This window comes from Hyla sarda, chromosome 7 (assembly GCF_029499605.1).
Source record: "Hyla sarda isolate aHylSar1 chromosome 7, aHylSar1.hap1, whole genome shotgun sequence".
Lineage (NCBI taxonomy): Eukaryota > Metazoa > Chordata > Amphibia > Anura > Hylidae > Hyla > Hyla sarda.
In genome coordinates this window covers 12011911-12033429 of record NC_079195.1, presented here as the reverse complement: position 1 = coordinate 12033429, position 21519 = coordinate 12011911, and the positions used below count along the sequence as shown (strand labels likewise).

The 21519-nt window shown below is 42.5% G+C and overlaps 1 protein-coding gene across 2 annotated transcripts in view; it reads left to right on the top strand.

Annotated features, from left to right (window-relative positions):
• Positions 1-21519, top strand: part of ATRNL1 (attractin like 1) — a 638934-nt gene that overhangs the window by 241895 nt on the left and 375520 nt on the right. For both annotated transcript variants that reach the window (XM_056531006.1, XM_056531007.1), the window contains exon 19: positions 4395-4532. In XM_056531006.1, the coding sequence (XP_056386981.1) occupies positions 4395-4532 (138 nt within the window). The remainder of the gene's footprint in view (positions 1-4394; positions 4533-21519) is intronic.

The following is a 21519-nucleotide window of genomic DNA, read 5'->3' as shown; positions in this document are numbered from 1 at the left end:
CTCTTATCTGATATCCTCCTCAGTGGTCATCCCTAATATGGCCTTCTTAGTGGCCCTGTCATATCTGGTCTCCTCAGTGGTTATCCTTTATCTGGTCTCCTCAGTGGTCATCTCTTATCTGGTCTCCTCAGTGGTCATCTCTTATCTGGTCTCCTCAGTGGTCATCTCTTATCTGGTCTCCTCAGTGGTCATCTCTTATCTGGTCTCCTCAGCAGTCATCTCTTATCTGGTCTCCTCAGTGGTCATCTCTTATCTGTTCTCCTCAGTGGCCATGTCTTATCTGGTTTCCTCAGGGGTCGTCTCTTATCTGGTCTCCTCAGTGGTCATTTCTTATCTGGTCTCCTCAGTGGTGATCTTTTATTTGGTCTCCTCAGTGGTCATCTCTTATCTGGTCTCCTCAGCAGTCATCTCTTATCTGGTCTCCTCAGGGGTCATTCCTTATCTGGTCTCCTCATTGGTCATCTCTTATCTGGTCTCCTCAGTGGTCATCTCTTATTTGGTCTCCTCAGTGGTCATCTCTTATCTGGTCTCCTCAGCGGTCATCTCTTATCTGGTCTCCTCAGTGGTCATCCATTATCTGGTCTCCCTAGTGGTCATCTCTTATCTGATCTTCTCAGTTATCATCTCTTATCTGGTCTCCTCAGTAGTCATATCTTATCGGGTCTCCTCAATGGTCATCTCTTATCTGGTCTCTTCAATGGTCATCTCTTATCTGATCTCCTCAGTGGTCATCTCTTATCTGGTCTCCTCAGTGGTCATCTCTTATCTGGTCTCCTCAGTGGTCATCTCTTATCTGATCTCCTCAGTGGTCATCTCTTATCTGGTCTCCTCAGTGGTCATCTCTTATCTGGTCTCCACAATGGGTATCTATTGTTTGGTGTCTTTTGTGGTCATCCCTGATCTGATCTCCTCAGTGGTCATCTCTTATCTGGTCTCCTCAGTGGTCATCTCTTATCTGGTCTCCTCAGTGGTCATCTCTTATCTGGTCTCCTCAGTGATCATCTCTTATCTGGTCTCCTCAGTGGTCATCTCTTATCTGGTCTCCTCAGTGGTCATCTCTTATCTGGTCTCCTCAGTGATCATCTCTTATCTGTTCTCCTCAGTGGTCATTTCTTATCTGGTCTCCTCAGTGGTCATCTCTTATCTGGTCTCCTCAGTGATCATCTCTTATCTGTTCTCCTCAGTGGTCATTTCTTATCTGGTCTCAGTGGTCATCCCTAATATGGTCTTCTTAGTGGCCATGTCATATCTTGTCTCCTCAATGGCCATCCTTTATATGTTCTCCTCAGTGGACATCTCTTATCTGGTCTCCACAGTGGTCATCTCCTATCTGGTCTCCTCAGTGGTCATCTCTTATCTGATATCCTCCTCAGTGGTCATCCCTAATATGGCCTTCTTAGTGGCCCTGTCATATCTGGTCTCCTCAGTGGTTATCCTTTATCTGGTCTCCTCAGTGGTCATCTCTTATCTGGTCTCCTCAGTGGTCATCTCTTATCTGGTCTCCTCAGTGGTCATCTCTTATCTGGTCTCCTCAGTGGTCATCTCTTATCTGGTCTCCTCAGCAGTCATCTCTTATCTGGTCTCCTCAGCAGTCATCTCTTATGTGGTCTCCTCAGTGGTCATCTCTTATCTGTTCTCCTCAGTGGCCATGTCTTATCTGGTTTCCTCAGGGGTCGTCTCTTATCTGGTCTCCTCAGTGGTCATCTCTTATCTGGTCTCCTCAGTGGTGATCTTTTATTTGGTCTCCTCAGTGGTCATCTCTTATCTGGTCTCCTCAGCAGTCATCTCTTATCTGGTCTCCTCAGGGGTCATTCCTTATCTGGTCTCCTCATTGGTCATCTCTTATCTGGTCTCCTCAGTGGTCATCTCTTATCTGGTCTCCTCAGCGGTCATCTCTTATCTGGTCTCCTCAGTGGTCATCCATTATCTGGTCTCCCTAGTGGTCATCTCTTATCTGATCTTCTCAGTTATCATCTCTTATCTGGTCTCCTCAGTAGTCATATCTTATCTGGTCTCCTCAATGGTCATCTCTTATCTGGTCTCCTCAATGGTCATCTCTTATCTGATCTCCTCAGTGGTCATCTCTTATCTGGTCTTCTCAGTGGTCATCTCTTATCTGGTCTCCTCAGTGGTCATCTCTTATCTGATCTCCTCAGTGGTCATCCCTTATCTGGTCCCCTCATTGGTCATCCCTTATCTGGTCTCCTCATTGGTCATCCCCTATTTACCATCTATTTATTGGTCATCTGTTATCTGGTCTCCTCAGTTGTCAGCTATTATCTGGTGTCCTTAGTGTTCATCTATTATCTGATATCCTCAGTGATCATTCCTAATATGGTCTTCTTAGTGGCCATGCCATATCTGGTCTCCTCAGTGGTCATCCCTTCTCTGGTCTCCTCAATGGTCATCTCTTATCTGGTCTCCTCAATGGTCATCTCTTATCTGATCTCCTCAGCGGTCATCTCTTATCTGGTCTCCTCAGTGGTCATCCCTTATCTGGTTTCATCAGTGGTCATGTCTTATCTAGTCTCCTCAGGGGTCATCTCTTATCTGGTCCCCTCATTGGTCATCCCTTATCTGGTCTCCTCATAGGTCATCTGTTTTCTGGTCTCCTCAGTGGTCATCTCTTATATAGTCTCTTCAGCATTCATCTCTTATCTGATCTCCTCAGTGGTCATCCCTTATCTGGTCTCCTCAGTCATCATCTCTTATCTGGTCTCCTCAGTGGTCATCCATTATCTGGTCTCCCTAGTGGTCATATATTATCTGATCTTCTCAGTTATCATCTCTTATCTGGTTTCCTCAGTAGTCATATCTTATCTGGTCTCCTCAATGGTCATATCTTATCTGGTCTCCTCAATGGTCATATCTTATCTGATCTCCTCAGTGGTCATCTTTTATCTGGTCTCCTCAGTGGTCATCCATTATCTGGTCTCCCCTGTGGTCATCTTTTTTCTGATCTCACTTGTCATCTCTTATCCGGTCTCCTCAGTGGTCATCTCTTATCCGATCTCCTCAGTGGTCATCTCTTATCTGGTCTCTGTTGTCATCCCTTATCTGATCTTCTCAGTTTTCATCTCTTATCTGATCTCCTCAGTGGTCATCTCATATCTGGTCTCCTCAGTGGTCATCTCTTAACTGATCTCCTCAGTGGTCATCTCTTAACTGATCTCCTCAGTGGTCATCTCTTATCTGATCTCCTCAGTGGTCATCTCTTATCTAGTCTCCTCAGTGGTCATCTCTTATTTGGTCTCCTCAGTGGTCATCTCTTATCTGGTCTCCTCAGTTGTCATCTCTGAACTGATCTCCTCAGTGGTCATCTCTTAACTGATCTCCTCAGTGGTCATCTCTTATCTGATCTCCTCAGTGGTCATCTCTTATCTGGTCTTCTTAGTGACTGCTGAAGTTTTGTTATCTGTCTACCTTGGGCTTTGCTAATGGGAACACCATTATAAAGTTTTTGTAGCTCTTCATAACGCCACGAATACAACGTCACCGTGTCCCCGTCCACCTTCATTACGATCGGCGGCCATTTTCCCACGTCTGCTATATGCGCCACGTCTCTATCTCCTCATTTGTTATACTATTTCTGGTTTCCCCCATAGTCTTCCTATTTCTAGGGCGGCCTGACCTACATCTTATCTTTTTTCCGCTTCTTAACATGTTCCCATAGAAAATTAATACTGCTGTGTCGCTCGTAGAGAGTGTAGAACTGGCAGTGTTATTCACGGGCTGATTACCTTCCATTCTCTGCATCGTCTCACCGGCAGTGTAGTCACCCGCTCAGGTTCATCAGCTGCTTATCTCCAGGGCTAGACCATTATTGCCGCTTATCAATGTACCTGCAGAAAAACAACATCCTTCATCCCTGTGTGTTATTATTCAGCAGAATCCCGTCTCCTCGGGATGTTACTAGCGGATGTGATGAGCCGATAGGGGTTATAATGCCGCTTGTTTGTTACACATTATCTACAGAAAGCCCGACGTGTTTCTAGGTTTCTAGCCGAAATGCATCAGGTCCCCCCACTACTATTGTCTGCATTATCCTCAAAATATCGTATAACAGTGTTTCCCAGCCTGGGACACTACAGCAATTGCAAAACTACAACCCCCATCATGCCCTGACAGCCAAAGGCTGTCAGGGCATGATGGGAGTTGTAGTTTTGTAACAGCTAGAAAGCCATATAATGTACTCTATATATGCATAACTATATTGTATACAATATACATGATAATATTATTATTATACTATGAATCTATTCTGTAGTGTATGCTGTGTGTTATATTAGTGTGTGTGTATATATATATATATATATATATATATACTTTACTACTATATATACTATATATGCTATATACCATAGCGCTCTATGTCTTTGTCTTCTCGATTGCAGCGTGCCAATGTAACGGGCACAGTACCTGCATCAACAACAACGTGTGTGAACAGTGTAAGAACCTGACCACAGGGAAACATTGTGAGGCCTGCATGCCCGGCTACCACGGGAATCCCACCAACGGAGGAGAGTGTGAAGGTAAGAGACAATGGGGAGACATCACTGTAGGCGGGGGGAGACATCACTGTAGGCGGGGAGAGACATCACTATAGGGGGGGGGAGACATCACTATATGCAGGGGGAGACATCACTATAGGCGGGGGGAGACATCACTATAGGAGGGGGGAGACATCACTATAGGAGGGGGGAGACATCACTATAGGCGGGGGAGACATCACTATAGGCGGGGGAGACATCACTATAGGCAGGGGAGACATCACTATAGGCAGGGGAGACATCACTATAGGCGGGGGAGACATCACTATAGGCGGGGGAGACATCACTATAGGCGGGGAGACATCACTATAGGAGGGGGAGACATCACTATAGGCGGGGGAGACATCACTATAGGCGGGGGAGACATCACTATAGGCAGGGGAGACATCACTATAGGCGGGGAGACATCACTATAGGAGGGGAGACATCACTGTAGGTGGGGGAGACATCACTATAGGCGGGGAGACATCACTGTAGGAGGGGGGAGACATCACTGTAGGCGGGGAGAGACATCACTATAGGTGGGGGAGACATCACTATAGGCGGGGGAGACATCACTATAGGTGGGGTAGACATCACTTTAGGCGGGGAGACATCACTGTAGGCGGGGGAGACATCACTAAAGGTGAGGGAGACATCAATATAGGCGGGGGAGACATCACTATAGGCGGGGGAGATATCACTATAGGCGGGGGAGACATAAATATAGGAGGACTCTGTAATCAACCCCAGGGCCATACTAGTATATACACCATATATCCTCCAGTATACTCCATATATCCCCCAGTTTACACCATATATCCCCCAGTTTACACCATATATCCTCCAGTTTACACCATATATCCTCCAGTTTACACCAAATATCCTCCAGTTTACACCATATATCTCCCAGTATACACCATATATCCCCCAGTTTACACCATATATTGTCACGATGCCGGCTGGCAGGTAGTGGATCCCCTGTGCCAGAGAGGGATGGCGTGGACCGCGCTAGTGGACCGGTTCTAAGCCACTACAGGTTTTCACCAGAGCCTGCCGCAAAGCGGGATGGTCTTGCTGCGGCGGTAGTGACCAGGTCGTATCCACTAGCAACGGCTTACCTCTCTGGCTGCTGAAGATGCTGAAGATAGGCGCGGTACAATGGAGTAGGCAGAAGCAAGGTCGGACGTAGCAGAAGGTCGGGGGCAGGCGGCAAGGATCGTAGTCAGGGGCAACGGCAGGAGGTCAGGAACATGGACTAGGAACAGACTAGGGAACGCTTTCACTAGGCACTAAGGCAACAAGATCCGGCAAGGGAGTGCAAGGGAGGAGACTAGATATAGGGAAGTGCACAGGTGAACACAATAAGCTAATTGGGCCAGGCACCAATCATTGGTGCACTGGCCCTTTAAATCTCAGGGAGCTGGCGCGCGCGCGCCCTAGAGAGCGGAGCCGCGCGCGCCAGCACATGACAGCAGGAGACGGGAACGGGTAAGTGACCTGGGATGCGATTCGCGAGCGGGCGCGTCCCGCTGTGCGAATCGCATCCCCAACGGCCATGACAGGGCAGCGCTCCCGGTCAGCGGGACCGACCGGGGCGCTGCGGAGAGAGAGACGCCGTACGCGCTCCGGGGAGGAGCGGGGACCCGGAGCGCTAGGCGTAACAGTACCCCCCCCCTTAGGTCTCCCCCTCTTCTTGGGGCCAAAGAACCTGAGGAAAAAAAATTCAATTTTTCCGTGATGAGGTCCGATGCAAATTAGGAGGGGTTCTGTGTGGAAACGAACGAGACAGTCCAATCTTTTATTGTAAAAACAATAGATGTAGAGGGGTCTGGCGAGACTGGTCACAGGAACGTAGAACCTGTTGATGAGAGAGGCCAAAAAAAATTTTCCTGCAGATCCGGAATCCAAGAAGGCCACTGTAGAGAAGGAGAAGGCAGAGGCAGACATCCGCACAGGCACAGTAAGACGTGGAGAAGCAGAGTAGACATCAAGGACTGTCTCACCTTTGTGCGGAGTCAGCGTACGTCTTTCCTGGCGGGGAGGACGGATAGGACAATCTCTTAGGAAGTGTTCGGTACTAGCACAGTACAGGCAGAGGTTCTCCATACGGCATCGTGTCCTCTCTTGAGGTGTCAAGCGAGACCGGTCAACTTGCATAGCCTCCGCGGCGGGAAGCACAGGAACAGATTGCAGAGGACCAGAGGAGAGAGGAGCCGGGGAGAAAAAACGCTTCGTGCGAACAAAGTCCATATCCAGGCGAAGCTCCAGATGCCATCCGGAAGAACGCATGTCAATGCGAGTGGCAAGATGAATGAGTTCATGTAGGTCAGCAGGAGTCTCTCGTGCGGCCAGAACATCTTTAATGTTGCTGGATAGGCCTTTTTTAAAGGTCGCGCAGAGAACCTCACTATTCCAGGACAACTCGTAAGCAAGAGCACGGAACTGAATGGCGTACTCGCCAACGGAAGAAACACCCTGGGCCAGGTTCAGCAGGGCAATCTCGGCTGAAGAAGCTCGGGCAGGTTCCTCAAAGACACTTCGAATTTCCGAGAAGAAGGAGTGTACAGAGGCAGTGACGGGGTCATTGCGGTCCCAGAGCGGTGCGGCCCATGACAGGGCTTTTCCAGACAGAAGGCTGACTACGAAAGCCACCATAGACCTCTCAGTAGGAAACTGGTCCGACATCATCTCCAAGTGCTGGGAACATTGCGAAAGAAAGCCACGGCAATACTTAGAGTCCCCATCAAATTTGTCCGGCAAGGACAGGCAGAGGCTAGGAGTGGCCACTCGCTGCGGAGGAGGTGCAGGAGCTGGCGGAGGAGAAGATTGCTGGAGAAGTTGCGACTGAAGTTGGTGCGAAATGGTGGACATTTCCGACAGCTGACGGGTTAGAAGGGCGATCAGTCGGGCTTGCTGGGCGGCCACCGTGGTGAGGTCAGCGACCACTGACAGAGGAACTTCAGCGGGATCCATGGCCGGATCTACTGTCACGATGCCGGCTGGCAGGTAGTGGATCCCCTGTGCCAGAGAGGGATGGCGTGGACCGCGCTAGTGGACCGGTTCTAAGCCACTACAGGTTTTCACCAGAGCCTGCCGCAAAGCGGGATGGTCTTGCTGCGGCGGTAGTGACCAGGTCGTATCCACTAGCAACGGCTTACCTCTCTGGCTGCTGAAGATGCTGAAGATAGGCGCGGTACAATGGAGTAGGCAGAAGCAAGGTCGGACGTAGCAGAAGGTCGGGGGCAGGCGGCAAGGATCGTAGTCAGGGGCAACGGCAGGAGGTCAGGAACATGGACTAGGAACAGACTAGGGAACGCTTTCACTAGGCACTAAGGCAACAAGATCCGGCAAGGGAGTGCAAGGGAGGAGACTAGATATAGGGAAGTGCACAGGTGAACACAATAAGCTAATTGGGCCAGGCACCAATCATTGGTGCACTGGCCCTTTAAATCTCAGGGAGCTGGCGCGCGCGCGCCCTAGAGAGCGGAGCCGCGCGCGCCAGCACATGACAGCAGGAGACGGGAACGGGTAAGTGACCTGGGATGCGATTCGCGAGCGGGCGCGTCCCGCTGTGCGAATCGCATCCCCAACGGCCATGACAGGGCAGCGCTCCCGGTCAGCGGGACCGACCGGGGCGCTGCGGAGAGAGAGACGCCGTACGCGCTCCGGGGAGGAGCGGGGACCCGGAGCGCTAGGCGTAACATATATCCTCCAGTATACACCATATATCCTCAAGTATACACCATATATCCTCCAGTATACACCATATATCTCCCAGTATACACCATATATCCTCCAGTATACACCATATATCCTCCAGTATACACCATATATCCTCCAGTATACACCATATATCTTCCAGTATATACCATGTGTCTCTATCTACCAGCGGAGGTTGTATATTGAAGCATCTTAGATTATTTTCTATTTCTATCTCATTCCTGACACATGGAGCAGATTGTATATTACTCTGATCTCCGCACAATGGACACCGCTGGCCCGGGCGCCGCTGATCTCCGTTACTGTATGATACAAGATCACAGGAAACTGAAGATTTCTATTCCTTCCTATTGACAGATGATTGATTTTTCCTACTTTATGGAGCCTTAAATAATTCCTAAGCATGGCGGTATTGTGTGAGGCGGGCAGAACGTTCCCTGCGCGCTCCGGCCGCGCTCTGTCACAGTGATCTATGGGTCTGGTTGTTATTCTGTAGGGAAACATTACAGAACTCACCGAATAAGCTCTCCTGTCACCTCCGCTAAATTATGTTCAGAGCAGTAATGGCCTGAATCAATTCCCCCGCCCCACCAATACATGTATATATATATATATATATATATATATATATACATACTCTGGACCCGGAGGTTCTCCTGCCGCTCCCGGCCCCCAGGCGCAGCTCCGTGAGATGAAATAAATGGCAGAACAAAACTATTACATATAGTAATGGATTCAGTGACGTCCGCTCCTGGACCCAACATCCATTAGAATTAAGAGAAAAAAAACCCGAAGACTCCAGTAAAGGGTTAAATAAAAAAATGAACAAATTACAGACGCGGAAAGTTTTATTTTTTTAATTTTTTATTGTAACATTGCAAAAGCCATAACATTTTTATTTTACTTTTCTGTCAACATGAGACAAGTTGTATTTTTTTTAATGGCGTCTTTTCGATGTATACATAATGTATAACATACTATGAGGAAGATGGGAAAGAGCTGCAATTCCGCCATTGTTTTCAGGATTATGTTGTTATGGCGTTCACTTTGACACAATTTCTGTACTTTATTAATACAGCTATGGCGGTACCAGAAACATTAATTGATCATTATTAATTGATTTATTAATTAAATAATGAAATAATCTTTTTTTTTTTGTCATGGGGTACTCCGCCCCTAGATATCTTATCCCCTATTCAAAGGATATGGGATAAGATGTCTGATCGTGGGGGGTCCCGCCGCCGGGGACCCACACAATCTCCCTGCTGCACCCCGCGTTGGTTTAGAGCGTCAGGTGCAGCACTGGAGTTTCGTGACGACCACGCCCAGCTTGCATTATTATTTAGATATTTAAAAAGTTAGTTAACTAGTTATTTATTTATTTAGTTGGTTAGTTTATTTATTTATTTGTTTGTTTGTTTGCTTGTTGTTTAATTAGTTAGTTAGATATTTAGCCGTTTATTTAGTTAGTTGTTTAGTAAGTTATTTATTTACCGTATTTAGTTGTTTAGTAAGTTATTTTATTTATTTATTTAGTTGCTTAGTTACTTGATAAGTTACTAAATATAACCAATACCCTATTAAAATTTACCTTTTATTATATCTTATTAAAATATTACAATTTTTAAATCTCCAGCGATCTGCTGTATATATAGATAATTAATGATGCTCACATAAACCTGATAACCATATATGTCAGAGGTATGTATACTTGGACAATAATACATATGTAAATCACCAATACAATACAGTTTGATTGTATGCATGCCTCCCTGTGCAGTAAATACTTGTGGGTCAATGATTTTTTTTGTGACATTGTCTCCACTTGCTCCTGCACAGTACCTTTGTTGGTAAAAACCTCCTGAGGAACCCCGGGTACTAGTTTATTGCCGGGGGGAAACGCGTAGAGGTACTCTAAAGGTTTACATTTTATCCTTCATTGATTTTGTTCCATTATCTTATGATTTGGTTAAGGATTGATTTATTTATTATTTATCACTTTTTGTACACATAGATGTGCTGTATAATGATGCATCATTATATACATTAAAATAATGGCTTTGTATTGTCATGCATGTATACTATGGTTATAGTCAGCTATAGGGAGTGGAGAGTCAACGGTTGAAGTGGGGGCGCCTCCCCCGCTGTTAGGTAGGGTGAGGATTTGTTGTAACAGGAGTGTCAGTTAGAATACATCATCAATATTGAATACATCAGAGCAATATTCTAACTCTATCTTACCCTATGACAGTCTCCCCCCATAGGACTGAAAAGGAAGCATAATCCGCAATACGTAAGTGCCATCCAACGTTATTGCTTTATTGTATTGGTGATTTACATATGTATTATTGTCCAAGTATACATACCTCTGACATATATGGTTACCAGGTTTATGTGAGCATCATTAATTATCTATATATACAGCAGATCGCTGGAGATTTAAAAATTGTAATATTTTAATAAGATAAAATAAAAGGTAAATTTTAATAGGGTATTGGTTATATTTAGTAAGTTATTTCCACACATGCCCACTCTATATGGTAATTAATTTGTAAAAAAATGTTTTGGTTTATTACTTGATAAGTTATTAAGTAAGTTATAATTTAGTTAGTTAATTGTTTAGTAAGTTAGTTATTTAGTCTTTTTATTTGATTAGTTGTTAAGTAAGTTATTTTATTTATTTATTTATTTATTTATTTAGTTGTTTAGTTAGTTACTTGTTAAGTTACTCAGTAAGTTATAATATAGTTAGTTAATTGTTTAGTAAGTTAGTTATTTAGTCTTTTTATTTGATTAGTTAAGTAAGTTTATTTTATTTATTTAGTTGTTTAGTTAGTTACTTGTTAAGTTATTCAGTAAGTTAAAATATAGTTAGTTAATTTTTTAGTAAGTTAGTTATTTAGTCTTTTTATTTGATTTGTTGTTTAGTTATTTAGTTAATTGTTTAGTTATTATCAAGTTATAATTTAGTTAATTGTTTAGTTGTTAAGCTATTTATTTATTAATTTAGTTAGTTAGTTATATATATAGTTATTTAGATTGATGTTAGTTGTTTCACATGTATTTCATCCTTTAAAGATAAATCATTTGCTGTTTTTTTTTTATTTTATTTTTTTTAGTTCAGGTCATTACAGTTTTTACACTATGAACTATGTGAAGGTTTGTTTAATTTTTTTCTATAATAATGTATTTTGAGAGTTAAACATCAATCCGCTTCTATAATACACAGCTTACAGGGTGTACTAGTTGTACAAATATGGAAATAAATTTGACACTCATATGTTATTCAGAATTGGTAGTTTAATTCCGCAATATAAGCAATCCAACAGATTTAATCAATGATGTTTCGATCCGTTAGGGGATCTTCGTCAGATATCCAAAGATTGCTGCAGAGGCTGATGCAGAATGGCCTATAGCCTGGAAAAAAGGAACTATGGTGATGCGATCTACGATCGCATCACCATGATTCCTTTTTTCCTGGCTATAGGCCATTCTGCATCAGCCTCCGCAGCAATCTTTGGATATCTGATAAAGAGCCACTTCCGGATGGTAACGTCATTCATTAAATCTGTTGGATTGCTTATATTGCGGAATTAAACTACAGTGACCCCCCGACCTACGATGGCCCCGACATATGACAATTTCAAGATACGATGGCCTCTCAGAGGCCATCGCATGTGGAAGGCAGCATCAACATACGATGCTTTTGTATGTCGGGGCCATCGCATAAACGGCTATCCGGCAGCGTTGACTGCTTCAGCTGCCGCCGGATAGCCATTTAGGGTGCCCCGTGTGCTCCGGTGATGGTCTCTTACCTGTCCTCGAGACTCCGGAGCGTCCTCTTCGGGATCCCCTCCATAGTCGGCGCTCTCCATCGTCGTCATCACCACGTGATGACGGCGACTTGAGAGTGACGATCCTGGGCAGTAGAGACGTTCCGGAGCAGCGGGGACATCACGGGGACGCTGTGGAGGGCGACATCCAGGGCAGCGGTGACGAGCGGTGACGGTCCGGAGCGGCGGGGGCAGGTGAGTACAACTTCCTATTCTTTACATTGCACGGATCCCTCAACATAAAATGCTTTCAACAAATGATGGTTGATTTGGAATGGATTACCATCATATGTTGAGGGACCACTGTACAAATTCGGAATTACATATGAGTGCCGAATGAATTTCTTTATTTGATTGAAGGATTGGGTTACTATTCGAGCACCATTATTTGAAAGGAGAGTGCCATATATTACTCTATAGTACATTGTACTAGTTGTACATCCATGGTAGACCGGGAGGTCTTCGTTAGGTCCCGGCTACCTTATTAACCCCTCAGCACCATGTTACTGTGACACAGAGTTACTGATGAGTTTGTGGCAGATAATCCACAATGGGGTTTATTTACTAAGAGTGTTGTGTAGTTTTCTTTGTTGGCTTTGATTTCCGACAGGTATTAGCCCAAGGTATTCACTAAGGTTTCCCTACATTTTGCACTTTTCCCTACGTTTTTTTTTTTTTTTTTTTACAACTGTTCTAATCTGTCTGGTTTTTCTCAGCTCAAATCCACCACATTTTCTGTGGAAACCTTAGTAAATTTGTTGGGATTTTTCATAACTGTCGGGGACACACCCCTTTTGCCGGGACCACGCTCACGGTCTCCCATGGGCACGCCCCCTTTCGGGGGTTTTTCTTGTAAAATGGAGGGTTTTGGGGTTTTTTTGGTCACAAATTGTGTCGCATGGAAAGTTCGACACAATTTGGGCGCAAAAGCCGACAAAAAATAGTCGGGATCACGTTAGTAAATAAACCCCAATATATCTGCGGTTTTGCAGATTTTACTGTGAATATGCATACTAAATCTGCATCACTGGCACTATGATGTCATACACCCTGTGATGTCATAAAGAACAAGTTCTTTATTATTTCCACATTAGGGGAGATTTATCAAACACCGTCCAGAGGAAAAGTTGCCGAGTTGCCCATAGCAACCAATCAGATTGCTTCTTTCATTTTTCAAAGGCCTTTTAAAAAATGAAAGAAGCGATCTGATTGGTTGCTATGGGCAACTCAGCAACTTTTCCTCTGGACAGGTTTTGATAAATCTCCCCCCCATTATGTGTAAGTGAAAACTTCAGGCTTTAGTTCTTGTATAAGTAGGTAGTATTGACATTCGGGATCCTGAGAAAGCTGGGACTCAGCAGATTTCATCCTGTCGTAAATATTTTGCCATTCCTATCCGGCAGGTCGTAGACATAGAGTAACCATATATATTCGTTTCATCAATCTATATAACACTAAACAATGTAAATAGTTAATGGCACCTTCTGTAATCAACTCTACAGATGTCAATGGCGCCGATGTGCAGTGTGTACATTGTCACGACGGCTGCGGCTGTAATGGAGTGTGTACATAACAGTGTGCAGTATTGGTTTATTGGGATTTATCAATAACCGGGGATGAGCGCGGCGCTTGCTACATGTTTACTGCTCAGGAAAACCTCTTAAGACATTTGTCTCTGGCAGCAGAATCCCAGGAATCAGCACATTCTCTGTGTATCCACTCCTGAGCATTAGAAAAATGGAGCCGGAGGGTGCAGAACAGGGAGCGGGTCGAGGGGGTCATGTGGAATAAAATGGGGGGAGGGGTGCCTTATACTATATTATTAACATGAGAGCAAAGATTTCATATTCATATTATACCGGGAAAACCTCATTACCTCGTGCTGAGTAATATGCAATGTATGAGCTGAGGGGAGGAGGAAAAATGATAACTATATAGTTACTATAATACTACCTCATATATATATAAGAATATAACTACTATAATACTGTCTCCTATATACAAGAATATAACTACTATAATACTGCTCCTTTATACAAGAATATATCTACTATAATACTGCCTCCTATATACAAGAATATATCTACTATAATACTGCTCCTATATACAAGAATATAACTACTATAATACTACCTCATATATATAAGAATATAACTACTATAATACTGCTCCTATATACAAGAATATAACTACTATAATACTGTCTCCTATATACAAGAATATAACTACTATAATACTGCTCCTTTATACAAGAATATATCTACTATAATACTGCCTCCTATATACAAGAATATATCTACTATAATACTGCTCCTATATACAAGAATATAACTACTATAATACTACCTCATATATATAAGAATATAACTACTATAATACTGCTCCTATATACAAAAATACAACTACTATAATACTGCTCCTATATACAAGAATATAACTACTATAATACTACCTCATATATATAAGAATATAACTACTATAATACTGCTCCTATATACAAGAATATAACTACTATAATACTGCTCCTATATACAAGAATATAACTACTATAATACTGCCCCCTATATACAAGAATATAACTACTATAATACTGCTCCTATATACAAGAATATAACTACTATAATACTGCCACCTATATACAAGAATATAACTACTATAATACTGCCCCTATATACAAGAATATAACTACTATAATACTGCTCCTATATACAAGAATATAACTACTATAATACTGCTCCTATATACAAGAATATAACTACTATAATACTGCTCCTATATACAAGAATATAACTACAATAATACTGCCTCCTATATACAAGAATATAACTACTATAATACTGCTCCTATATACAAGGATATAACTACTATAATACTTCTCCTATATACAAGAATATAACTACTATAATACTGCCTCCTATATACAAGAATATATCTACTATACTACTGCTCCTATATACAAGAATATAACTACTATAATACTGCTCCTATATACAAGTATATAACTACTATAATACTGCTCCTATATACAAGAATATAACTACTATAATACTGCTCCTATATACAAGAATATAACTACTATAATACTGCCCCTATATACAAGAATACATCTACTATAATACTGCTCCTATATACAAGAATATAACTACTATAATACTGCTCCTATATACAAGAATATAACTACTATAATACTGCTCCTATATACAAGAATATAACTATTATAATACTGATCCTATATACAAGAATATATCTACTATAATACTGCTCCTATATACAAGAATATAACTACTATAATACTGCCCCTATATACAAGAATATAACTACTATAATACTGCCCCCTATATACAAGAATATAACTACTATAATACTGCCTCCTATATACAAGAATATAACTACTATAATACTGCTCCTATATACAAGAATATAACTACTATAATACTGCCTCCTATATACAAGAATATAACTACTATAATACTGCTCCTATATACAAGAATATAACTACTATAATACTGCTCCTATATACAAGAATATAACTACTATAATACTGCTCCTATATACAAGAATATAACTACTATAATACTGCTCCTATATACAAGAATATATCTACTATAATACTGCTCCTATATACAGGAATATAACTACTATAATACTGCCTCCTATATACCAAAATATAACTACTATAATACTGCTCCTATATACAAGAATATAACTACTATAATACTGCTCCTATATACAAGAATATATCTACTATAATACTGCCCCTATATACAAGAATATAACTACTATAATACTGCTCCTATATACAAGAATATATCTACTATAATACTGCCCCTATATACAAGAATATAACTACTATAATACTGCTCCTATATACAAGAATATATCTACTATAATACTGCTCCTATATACAAGAATATATCTACTATAATACTGCCTCCTATATACAAGAATATAACTACTATAATACTGCCTCCTATATACAAGGATATAACTACTATAATACTGCTCCTATATACAAGAATATAACTACTATAATACTGCTCCCTATATACAAGAATATAACTACTATAATACTGCCCCTATATACAAGAATATAACTACTATAATACTGCTCCTATATACAAGAATATAACTACTATAATACTGCTCCCTATATACAAGAATATATCTACTATAATACTGCCCCTATATACAAGAATATAACTACTATAATACTGCCCCTATATACAAGAATATAACTACTATAATACTGCTCCTATATACAAGAATATAACTACTATAATACTGCTCCTATATACAAGAATATAACTACTATAATACTGCTCCTATATACAAGAATATAACTACTATAATACTGCTCCTATACACAAGAATATAACTACTATAATACTGCCTCCTATATACAAGAATATAACTACTATAATACTGCTCCTATATACAAGAATATAACTACTATAATACTGCTCCTATATACAAGGATATAACTCCTATAATACTGCCTCTTTCTTATAGATGTGAATTCATATAGAGAAAACGGACATGGTCGCACATCTACATCTTGCTCAATGATATTAGGCTTTTCAGCAAAATTAATTAAACTAACAGGTGGTTCTTGTACTTGATGATCATGTGCAGCCCGCTAGCCACGTCACGGACACCTGTAAGTAGCTGGTCCCTAATATTCCTAGCATAAAATGGTGCTGCACTGAATGGCGACCACCCACAGGGGGAACGACCCACCGGCATAGCAGCACCAGTGCCGCCTGACCAGACCCTAGGCCACGCCTCCCCATAGACATGGCGCAGCGGCAGCAATGGACGCCGCACAGCGAGCCCCAGTGTGAACAGGTGACAGAGCTCACTTACCACGTGCTCCAAGTCAAAGACGAAGGGGGAGATTTATCAAAACCTGTGCAGAGGACAAGTTGCTGAGTTGCCCATAGCAACCAATCAGATCGCTTCTTTCATTTTGCAGAGTCCTTGTTAAAAATGAAAGAAGCGATCTGATTGGTTGCTATGGGCAACTCAGCAACTTTTCCCCTGGACAGGTTTTGATAAGTCTCCCCTGAGAGTCTGCCAAGGCCCTTAGCAGCTTCCTGTTAATTTCCATCTCTGCTTGCCATCAGTGAATAGAATCATTCTTTTGTAACTTCTGTAGCAGTGTTTCTCCACCAGTGTGCCTCCATGTGTGGCAAAACTACAACTCCCAGCATGCCCAGACAGCCAACGGCTGTCTGGGCATGCTGGGAGTTGTAGTTTTGCCACAGCTGGAGGCACCCTGGTGGAAAACACTGACGAAGAAATACTAGACAAAATTATGCCAAATTCTGCCAGTTTAGCCAATGGCTGTCCGGGCGTGCTGGGAGTTGTAGTTTTGCCACAGCTGGAGGCACCCTGGTGGGAAACACTGACGAAGAAATACTAGACAAAATTATGCCAAATTATGCCAGTTTAGCCAATGGCTGTCCGGATGTGCTGGGAGTTGTAGTTTTGCAACAGCTGGAGGCACACTGATGGGAAACACTGATGTAGAAAGACTGGACAAAATTCTGCCTGCCTGTGGGCAACACTAGGGGGAGCTCTTTGCACACAAATTAACACACCTCCCATTGACCACCATTATACATCTGTCTTCGGTAAATTGTCCATGCTGCCTTCGGCTGTCCGGGCATGCTGGGAGTTGTAGTTTTTAAACAGTTATGGCGACCATGTCTGTTTTTTTTTTTTTCTCTATTTGAATTCACCTCTCTTATAGATGTTTATATTGGGCTGCGCTGACACACTGTGACGCTGTGATTTCCCCGCTTACACAGCACATCTGGCTCTTGTGCCCGGGCGCTCTGAATGGCGTTTTCTCGGCTGAGCGCTGATTCCTGCTCTCGTCTGTGAAGCGCAGTGTGATGTGTGACAGGTGCTTAGTGTTCACGCCTCGATATGTCCCCTGATCGTGTAGGAAGCCGTAACAATTTCATGGGGTACCATTAAAATAATAATAAAAAAGATACAGTGGTGATGGAAACATTTTTTATTTAACGAAATGTATCTTTTTTTTATAATGACATTTTTATTACATTTTTAAATGGGGATCAATTTATGTGGGCGGGCAGGGAACTAAAAATGTAGCCGACAATAATAAAAATTTAGAAAGGGGCCATTTACGGTAAATGTAAAAATAATATATTTGTTATAATTAATTTTGTTAAACTTTTTATTCATAATGTATTTTAATAATGTGTTGAATAAAGTGTGTGTGTGTGTTTTTAACTTTTTTCACTTTTTTCTTTATTTTTTTTTCTAGGTAGTAGTACTTCTCCCAGCATGGAACACACTGTTTCATGATGGGAGTAGTAATACCTGTGCTAATAGACAGATCGCCCTGGGTGTCACTTCTGACACCCGTTGTGATCCTTCTGTAAAATGTATAGATGTGGCCGCTCTTCTATGGTCCCCTGCACTGCCGTATATATACACCTATTCATATTTCCTACGGAGAGTTGTGATTGGCTGGAACCATCTGGCCAATCACAGCTCTCTGCGGGAAATATGAATAGGTGTATATATATACGGCAGTGCAGGGGACCATAGAAGAGCGGCAGCCCGCCCGCATCTATATATTATACAGGGGGATCCCATCGGGTGTCAGGAGTGACACCCGCTGTGATCTTTCCTTAACTGCAGGTACTACTGCTCCCAACATGGAGCACACTCTACTCCATGCTGGGAGCTGTAGTACCTGCATTAATAGACAGATCGCAACAGGTGTCAGAAGTGACACTCCCTGCGATCTGTCTATTAATGCAGGTACTACAGCTCCCAGCATGGAGAAGAGTGTGCTCCATGTTGGGAGCAGTAGTACCTGCAGTAAGGGACAGATCATAGCAAGTGTCACTCCTCCAGACACCTGTTGCGATAATCCTGATGTGAATTTCGGGACTCAGCTGTGCTGCTGCTACAGAGCCGGGAGAACAGCTGATGCTGAGCAGTAGATATATGTCCTATATCTACTGCCCAGCAAGAACTTACAGTGAGCCTGCAATGTGTATACAGTATTCACAATGCTGGCTCACTTAACCCCTTGCTGAGCTGTGCTCTATGCGCCAGCCCCGCAAAGAAAGAGTTGACTTACACTGTCTATCTATAGAAAGCTGTATATAGTGTATACAGAAGACGAAGAAGTCCCTTTACCTGCCTCCAGTCCCAGCTTGGTCCGTGTTGCTCCACCCCTAGTGATGATGTCATTAGGGGGCGGAGCTTCAGAAGGGAGCCAGGCTCTGTTCACATAGTATGTTTTGTATAATGTGAACAGTCTTTTCTGCCAGTGTCTTCTCAGACAGGGAGATTCCAGCTGTTGCTAAACTACACTTCAAAAACTACAAAAGCTGTCTGGGCATGCTGGTAGTTCTAGTTTTGCAACAATTGCAGGCTCTCTGTTTGGGAAGACATTGCATTATGGGCGCTCTCCCCAGCAGAGAGCACCAAAAAATGTCCTAACCATTTTTTTTCTTCTCCGTGTATGCAGAGGATTACGACAGATTTGGATGACTACTGTGGATAAACTGTATTTTTTCCTATTAATGAAATGGCTAACGAGGGCTGTGGGGGAGTGTTTATTAAAATAAAATAATTTTTCCAATGTGTCATGTTTTTTTTTTTAAATTTAATTTTCAGGCTTAGTAGTGGAAGCCGTCTTATTGACAGAATCCATTACTAAGCCAGGCTTAACGTTAGCCCCAATAACAGCTAGCGCTAATCCCCAATTATTATCCCAGTACCCACCGCCACAGGGGTGTCGGGAAGAGCTGGTACCAACAGGCCCAGAGCGTCAAAAATGGCACTCTGGGCCTAAGTGTTAACAGGCTGGTGTTATTTAGGCTGGGGAGGGCGAGTAACAATGGCCCTCGCCCACCCTGGTAACGTGAGACTGTTGCTGATTGGTTGGTATCTGGCTGAGAATAAAAATACGGGGAAACCTACAAATTTTTTTCTTCATAAATAAATGTAAAAAAAACGCATAGGGTACCCCGTATTTTTATTCTCAGCACAATACCAACCAAGCAGCAACAGCCTGACGTTACCAGGGTGGGCGAGGTTGATAGAAGATACGGCACTCTCTGTGAGGGCGTAGGTGCACAGTTAGGGTCCCAACCCATGTAAATTCAAAGAAATGATAACATAGCACCCCACTTGCGGTGAAAATAGTTGGGTGGGCGAGGACCATTGTTACTGGCCCTCCCCAGCCTAAATAACACCAGCCAGTTACCGCCTAGGCCCAGGAGCACCATATTTGACGCTCTGGGCCTGTTGGTACCGGCTCTTCCCGGCACCCTTGTGGCGGTGGGTATAGGGGTAATAATTGGGGGATAGCAATAGCTGTTTTTGGGGCTAACGCTAAGCTTGACTTAGTAATGGATTCCATCAATAAGACAGCTTCCACTACTAAGCCTGAAAATTATATTAAAAATAAAACACAACACATTGGAAAAATTATTAAATTTTAAAAAACACCCCCCACAGCCCTCCTTAACCATTTTATTAATAGGAAAAAAAACTGTTTTTGTTCTTATTTGTATTTTCGCCTCTTAGTGCTTTTTATTTATCATTAGATTTTCTTTTAAATTTTTTAACATTTTGTAGTTTTCATTCTTTTTTGTATTGTTGCCTCTTAGTGCACTCAGGTAGATTAGTTCCATTTATCATCTGGATAAAAATTACTTTTGCACAAAACTTTGCTGAGATATACTGCACTCCCTAGATGGCGGAAGTTCGTTGTTGCGTTTCTCTTGCTGCGTTGTGTATCCTTGTAAAAATCCACGCAATTTATTAGTTGGCGTTCGCAATTTCTTATATTAGATGCAGAGATGCCCAGGAAAGAAACATTATGCAAAGAAAAATAAATATTGCGCTCATTTTCACCCAATTGATAAATTATAAACTTTCTCGCAATTGTCTCCATCTCTGCTTGCTGTCAGTGAATAGAATCCTTCTTTTGTGACTTCTGTAGCAGTGTTTCTCAAAAAGGGTGCCTCCAGGTGTTGCAAAACTACAACTCCCAGCATGCCTGGACAGCCAGCAGTTGTCCGGGCATGCTGGGAGTTGAAGTTTTGCAACAGCTGGAGGCACACTGGTGAGAAACCCTGACATAGAAAGACTAGACAAAATTCTGTCTGCCTGTGGGCAACACTTGGGGGAGCTCTTTGCACACAAATGAATACACCTCCCATTGACCTCCACAGGGCCGAACAGTGCAAGCTCTTATTTTTTTTATTTTCTTGTTTCTATTCACTAACAGCTAGCAGAGGTCTTGAAAATAGTTAGGCACTTAAATGGGTACTCTGGTGGAAAACACATGATTTTAAATCAACTCGTGCCAGAAAATTAAACAGATTTGTAGATTTCTTTTATTTAAAAATCTTAATCCTTCCAGTACTTACCAGCTG